A 7,454-nucleotide genomic window follows, 5' to 3' on the forward strand; every position below is an offset into this window, starting at 1 on the left:
TCAAGAACTTGCATTTGGTTTTTTGGACTGAGGAGTAACGAGGGCTGGGGGTAAGGACACTGTGTCTGCTCTCTGTGGATGTGGGGCCCTAGTCTGAGAAGCGCTAGAAGAAACAGCCAAAAAGGACAGTTCTGTTTAGTAGCAGAAAAATATTAAGAGACGAACCAATTACCACCAGTACATTCATCAGTTAATTATAAAATTGAGAATAGACTACTTCCCTTCCCCAGCGAGTGACCCGCTACACACAGGTACCCCGCAGCCGGATGGCTTTCACGGAGCCCAGCCCCACGCGTGTGTGCGGCGCCTGCAGGCCCCGAGAGCACGTCGTGCAATAGAAACGAGGTGCGGCTACGCAAGCAGCCTGAGGCCGGCGCCTGGAGACGCCAGCCGTGTCAGGCGTACGCTGGGTGGACGGAGGCGGGAGGGGGCCCCGGCCTTCCCCCAGGAGGAGACCTGGCGTCCTGCGCTCCCAGCCCATCCGCGTGAATTTCCACTTGGGGAAGAGGAGAGACAGGATCTCAGGGGCCTGGGGCTCCGAGCTCCGCGCCTGTGCGGAGTGAGCCCCAGTGAGGACCGCGCCCGAGGGACCTCCTTGGGGGAGGCCCATGGACGCTAGAAAACCTTTGTTCTGTAATGAAACACATCCTGTTTTGTTTTCATCTGGAAATAGTCCCTCCGTCGGAGGAGGGAAGTGAGGAATTCTACACGTGTCTCAACTGCTGTTCCTACAAGGGGGGAAACGGATTCGCGAGCTGCGTAAGGAGAGAACTTCCCCTGATGCTGTCGATGAAGACAGCGTCCGGCTTGAGGCTCCCTTCCCTCCGGCTGTGCGAGCAGAACCTGGCCCTCTGCTGGGTCCAGCTGTGGGCTGCTCCTCCCTCCCTCTGGGCCGAGCCCCGCGTGGCGGACAAGCTCGGGGCGGGGGGGACCCTGCTTCCGCCGGGGCCCTGCGGCCCGCACGTGGGTCCCACGCGCCTGCGGAAGGGAAGCTCCTAGTGCCCAGGGTCGTGAGTCTCGCGTCGCAGCAGACGAGCCTCTTCCCGTGCCCGGTTCCCACATTCCCGAAGGCAACACCGGGTGGCTGGCTTTGGGGCTCGTATCGTTTACGTAACAGGATCTTTGCACTTACACGGCGCCTGAGCATTGACGACACTGGCTGGGCACGGCTACCCGGGGGTCATGGCTTTTAAAACCTCCTCTGAAATGGCTTGACAGAATTTGGGGTAGAATTATTCTTCTAAGCTCGGAACAGGGTTCGTTTGTGTCCGGTGGGCAGGTCTTGAGAACAAGAATCCGCTCCGTGGGCCGGGGGCGCGGACAGTGACGTGTACTCAGAAACAGAAACACGCGCTGGGAGGGCGACGCGGGCCTGCCAGACACGAGTTGGATACAAAACGTGAATTAAAAGTTACCATATATTTTATAATATAGCAATATATTTCATATTTAAAATAAACTTATGCTTTCTCCTATCATTAAAAAACAGCAAGCAGTACAGAGGCGAGATGCAAATTCGTACTGAAGGTCATTGGATTCTGAGCACAAACGCTTCGCCTTCGAGGTGGGCCAGGAAGGCGGTCCCTCCGCTGCGCCCTGACCTGCTCGCCTCCTCTTCTGTTTGGTGCGGGGGGCGGGGGTGCAGCGACTTGTGGGGCCGCGGAAACATCTGACGAAGGCTGGTCCTGCCTGGGACCGTAGGCCTCGGCCCGTCAGCGTCTACGCCCTGCTAGGAACACGGCTGCTCCAGTCACAGTCATATTTGATTTGTCACTGATATTTTTGGCTATAAATTCAGCATTTCTTTGGGATCCGAACCACAGGTTGGTGTTGAATTTTGTGCTTTTCCTCCATCAGCCTGATTGGTCACATTTGTTTGGTTTCAACACTCAGTCCAGCCCGAGACGTGGCTTCCAGAACGCGGCGAGTAAACCACAGTCAGACGGCGGCACTTGGCACCTGGGTGTGGAGCTCAGACGCTGAAGCTTCGATGAGGGTTTTGTTCGGAAGGAACCTGGGCTCAGGCCGGGCTTTCCCAGGACCGGGCACACCCCTGGCCTTTTCCGCGTGTGCTCACACTCCGGTGCACCGAGTGCCGCCTACAGAGTTTACATCTATCTCAGCAAGAAGTCTCCGTGTTACTCGTCTGACGGGAATTTAACACTAACTTCCGCCTGCGCAGCCCGGCACCATTTCCCGGGCCCAGCACACTCGCCTCCACTGGCAGCCGTGCCCCCGGGGACACCATCGCCTGCGGCATCGATGGCCCCACTCTCACTCGGGGTTTCCTTTGGCGGCAGCAGAGAAGGAAGGGATGCTGTCTGGGGCGTCACCGCACCGGCCGCCGTGCCGGTGGAAGGGGCTGCTGGATGGCCGGGCGGCCCCCCGACGGCTGTGCGAGGTGCTGGGGGAGCGCCGTCGAGTCCCCAGGGCTGGCGCGACGGCCACTAGGGAGGAGCAGCCATCGGGGAAGTAGGATGACCGTCTAGAAGTGGGGACACGCGCTGGGATTTAAAGCAGTAGCTTACGGGTAGTGTGAGGACTTCCTGGAATGGTGGCTCTGACGCTGTGACGGCAACGCCCTGTGTCCTGGGATCACACGCAGGTTCTGGGGGGGGAGGAGCCGGCCAGGTGCCAGGCCCCCACCCCTCTGCTAATTCCTTTCCCAGCTGACGCGATAGAATTGCTTTCTGGTGACGCTTGAGCACATTCACGTGCGCCTCCCAAGTGTGAGCTTGTCGGGCCGCGTGGCTGCCCGGCCGTAAAGCCTACTGTGTACTTTGTGCTCAGGCAGGCTACCTTTCAGCTTCGCTTTAAGCACAGAGAAGCCACGTGTGACGTGGTGACATTACTAGGGCAAAGGTGCGGCCCGTGTTGGGACTTGTTCCTCTGATTCTGTATCTCTAGCATTCTTCCTGTTTCTTCCTTTATCCACGTGGAAATCACTGGAACTCTAAGGGGGGGGTCCCTCAAATATATCAAAATCACTATTTCTTCAAGGCTGTTCCTTCTTGGCCGTTAATAGGTACCGGCAGCTGCACCCGTTACTCAAGACTGGCCAGGCCTCCCCTGTGCCTACTAACTGATGAAGTCACGGCTCAGCCCGGCGCCTGCTGAGGCCAGAAGGTAGCGGGGAGCCCGGCCTCGCCCCTTTGTTCTCTCGAGTTAAGTGTTTTTAGAGATAATGATGTCATGACGTTGCACAGCGTGAGGATGGTAAGAGCAGTTGAGACGCTTTACGACAACTTACTGATGACAGTCAGACATAGGTGGCCTTTGATCCGAAAGGTGCAGAATTTTATTGGGACTTCAGTCTAAGGAGGAGCGAGCCCCGACTCCGGTATAATTTGCCAACTGATGCCATTTCCTGAAATTCCACAGAGACCGTGGGTCTTAAAGTATCACAGTCCATCCCTGACTTTCTAGTACATGAGGCTATAATATGGCTTAAGTGATGAGGGGGTGACTCTGGAGGTTTAATTCAAGTGTCTGGATATTTTAGGGGTTCGTAGGGTATTACATCTGGCACGAAGTTATCAGAAAAGCTGTGGGAGGATTCTCCCACCGGGTCGGCCTTCCACGAGTGGGCAGAGTTGGTTCAGTATTTGAGTGAGGTCATTGTGATTGATATTTTTACACGAGTTCGCACAGCCAATTCTCGGGTAATTAGACCTGCACCTGCCACGACTTGAAACCAAGAACGAGAAGGCACGGCAACCACTGCCTCGTCCGTCTGACCGTGGGGCCGGGGCACAGCGGGGTCATCCGCAAGGCAGGCTACGGGGAGGGGACCGGGGGTGGGGGCTACGCTTTGGGCGGTCAATACTGAGGTCATCAGGGTCGATTGCACTCACAGGAGAACGGATAACTTCCCTACACGAAGCCGAAGCTCTCGTCAGGGGCGCAGGCTCCCACTCACTGTTGCGAGATCGGCACGCAGACTTGATCACTTTCAAAGACAGAGTCCTTCGCCAAGGGACCGAGCCCCGCACGGCTCTGGCACTGGCGTTAGCTCGAGTCCTGCCACGATGCCCGTGTGTTTCTGGGAGGCCAGTGGCTCCTCTGCCGAGGGCTCCCGCTCCCCTTACCAGTGTCGCCCTCTTGGTCGTCAGCGTTCATTTTGGCGCACGGCGTTGATGGAATCTTGGGTGCCATTTACTGACATGAAGACTAAACCCCTCTGTGCGTGAGCATGTGCACACACGTGTCGTGGTCACAGCGGGATGGACAGGGCGGGCAGGAGGTGACAGGCGAGGGCGGTTGGGAAGCGACCGGGCTTGGTGCACGCAGGGTGTTCTGATGTGGTCTCCGCCTCGTGGACAGAATTAGTGCCGTGAAAAAGCTGCGTGGCTGTTTCCCCTGCTTCTGTGTCTGTTTATATGCTCGGCTGCACTGCCACTGACCGCAGGAGCACCATTCTTGGGATGTGACAAAGGAGGGTGACTCTTGGGTGAGCAGGAGTTAAAGGAACAAGCAGAAAAATAAACAGCCAACAGCAAGTGCGGCTTCGGGGAGACGCAAAACAACCGATGGAAGTGTTCTCGGGACTTAACGTGATGAAAACAAGACCATTTAGGGAAAATGACAGCAACAGAAAGAGAAAAGAGGAGGTTCAGCAAGAGACCAGACCTTCTGGAAACAGTGCTGTGGCTCCAGGGTCACTGGCCTCTTGCTGTCCCTACAAGGGATTCCCTCGTCCCTACAAGGCCTGGCCCAGTTTGACGTCAGGACGTTGGAGACGTGACAAGGTCCTGCGCAAAGGGAGGCCGACCATTTGCAAATAACACCCTTCGCCGAACAGACGAAAGACTGCGCACAGTGTGGTTCCCTCCTCGTGAGCTGCGGCTGAGGGCCTCACAACCAGGGGAGGGACAGGCCATACGACGGCTGTGTCGTGAGCACATGGCCGGCGGTCAGACACGGGGCGCCCACATGCCTCGCCTCAGGACGCCTGTCACCGCACCGGGTCTTGATGTTTCTCAGGTTTCCTGGGGTTTGAGACACATTCAAATGGTTTTTGCACCAAGATTAACGTGGCGCGGAACAGGCCACTGGCCCTGCCCACGGGGCTCCCGCTCCCAAATCCTTTTACTCCCGGAATCCTTTGTTTTGAGGTGGTCTCAGGCCAGGAAGGAGGGGCCACACGGCCCCCGCCACCACTCTTTCCTCTGTGCTCCCAACACCTGGAGCCTGGCCCTGCTGCTGCGAGAATGTGCACAAGCACAGCCCCGGCCAGGGCTCTCCCTCAGCCAGGTGTCACTGGGCTGCACCTGCACGTGTGCACGTGTGCAGGGACCCTGTGCCCTTCCCTCACACACACAACCCATCCCGGGCTCCATCGGAACACAGCTGGCTTGGACAGAAGAAGAAACTCCGTGGGGCTGTTATTTTTAGAAGGCCGCTTATCCCTCCCGGATGCCGACACTCCTGGCTGGTTCATCCCTAGCCGGGCAGCAGGGCGTGTGCCCAGGGGGAGGCGCGTGCCCGGGGCGGGGAGGCGCCCTGTATGGGGTCCACAGGAACCTGTGTCTCTGGGGAAGCTCAGAATATGCCCAACGCTAGCAAACCCTGAGCTGAAAGTGCCCACATTCAGATTCAAGCCAACTCCATGTACATTTAGAGAGTGCCTACTGTCTGCACGGTAAGGTAACCGGGTCCCTTTCTATTTCGGCCAAGTTCAAACAAGAAAAGATCTGGGTTGAATGTGAGGTGTGTGCATGCACTCATGTGCAAACACACAGGTTTATATGGGTATGAATATTGGATGGAAAATCTGGCTTTTTATTTGTCTCTCTCTCTTTTTTTTTGTCTAAGTCGGGTTTTCTGACTAAGGAAGGAGAGGAGAAAACGCCTGTTTTGGCCATCGCAGCAGCTCTCCTGTCTCTTGTCCAGAGGCTTCTTAGATAAAAGGCAAGGAGAAGGGTGTGCTCAGGACCCGGTGAGGAGCCTGTGTCCCCGCCTGACACCGCCCCCACGGGACCCTCGTCCCGGCTCCTTCCCTGTTGGCCGCTTCGGTGCACCTGTCCATCCCCCCGCCACCCCCCCCCCCACGAGACCTGAGATTGAGCGTGGATTTCGGTTCTGCACCAGCTCTGCCTGCCAGAGTCACAGCTCCCTGTCACCTCCTCTTCCTGCTCCCAAGTGGAGGCACCTAAACAGAGATTAGATTTCTGGTCTCCAGGTGCGCCGAGCCAACAGGACTCAGTCACTTAGCCCCGGTCTCTCTTCCTCACGTCCCTGGTCTGATGGCTCCTTGATGGCACAGTGACCAGGACAGAGTCGATTTGCATCTTAAGACCTATGGGTTATGCTTCCGGAGTGGGGGTTTATTTAGCAACTGCTGGAACTTGTGTATGGGGTCGGGAAGGAGGCGGAGCTGACCCCGAGGGGGCTGTCCGAGGGCGGGGGCGTGTGCAGGGTGCCCGCCGCGCCGCCCCGGGCCTCGGCGAGGGCAGACAGGAGCTGCTGCTGCTGGCGGAGGGCGTCGGCGATGAGGAGGGGCAGGGAGCTGAAGCCGGCCGCCAGGTGCTCCAGCTTGGACTCCAGGCTCCCGATCTGCTTCTCCAGGTCCTCACTGCGGTCATTGAGTTCCGTGATCAGGTCGTACATGACCGTCTGCATCTGGACAGAGAGACGGGCACAGGTCAGCACAGGCCAGCTCGGGTCAGCACCGCTCAGCTCGGGGGCTGCAGCAGGAGACAGACGCCCCCAAACTGCAGGGCCACGTCCACACCAGCAGGGGGTCCAGCCGACCTCGGGCCAGGGCTTGCCGTGCCCGGGGGTGCGGGCGCAGAGGTGCCGTGTGGGAACGGCAACAATGCACTAGGAAACACGTCTAGTGGGAAAAGCGGCACTTTTTCTCAGACCGGGGAGTCTCTGGACCGTCCTCAGGTCCTTAGTGACCTGACCACTTGGCTCAGAGGCTGCGGAAGCCTAACGGTCAAAGACAAGACCCCTCCGGGGCAGCGGACCGGCCACAGACTGGCAGCTGTGAGGCCACGGCTCAAGTACGGGTCCGCAGCCCCGGAGCAGGCCCTGGGACCCTCTGAACCACGGGCTCCCGACCGAACAGGATAATAGAAACTGCACGCGGCTCTGACACCATCGGCCCCCGCTGTTATCAGCAGAGTCCGGCGTTGGATGAGGGACCTAACCCCGCCCCGGGTGGTCCGCAGCCGCGCGGCCCCTCCCCTGCCCGGTCAGTGGGGAGGCGCGCACCCCACCGGGGCCTCCCCGAAGGGCCTGCCCACCTCCGGCTCGTCCCTGCCCCGTCCCCTTCATTCGCGAAGGGGGGAAGCCAGAGCCCCTCTCTCCTGGCCTCACCCCCGCGCCCACGCAGCCCTGCAGAGGCCTCCCTCAGCCCCTCCCGCACACCTGTCCTTGCAGGTAACTGACTCCGGATCACCGATGGCTTAGCTCCCCCGGGGCTTCCCTTCCGGGCTTGCCCCGCCCTG

The 7,454-nt window shown here is 58.8% G+C and overlaps 1 protein-coding gene across 3 annotated transcripts in view; it reads right to left on the reverse strand.

Annotated features, from left to right (window-relative positions):
- Positions 1-6,327: 6,327 nt before the first annotated feature.
- Positions 6,328-7,454, reverse strand: part of KCNN3 (potassium calcium-activated channel subfamily N member 3) — a 97,414-nt gene continuing 96,287 nt past the window's right edge. For all 3 annotated transcript variants that reach the window (XM_039251432.1, XM_039251430.1, XM_039251433.1), the window contains one exon: positions 6,328-6,621. In XM_039251432.1, coding sequence (XP_039107363.1) covers positions 6,331-6,621 — 291 coding nt within the window. In that variant the 3' untranslated portion in view covers positions 6,328-6,330. The remainder of the gene's footprint in view (positions 6,622-7,454) is intronic.

Source organism: Hyaena hyaena, unplaced genomic scaffold (genome assembly GCF_003009895.1).
Source record: "Hyaena hyaena isolate Hyena2069 unplaced genomic scaffold, ASM300989v1 scaffold_385, whole genome shotgun sequence".
Classification (NCBI taxonomy): Eukaryota; Metazoa; Chordata; class Mammalia; order Carnivora; family Hyaenidae; genus Hyaena; species Hyaena hyaena.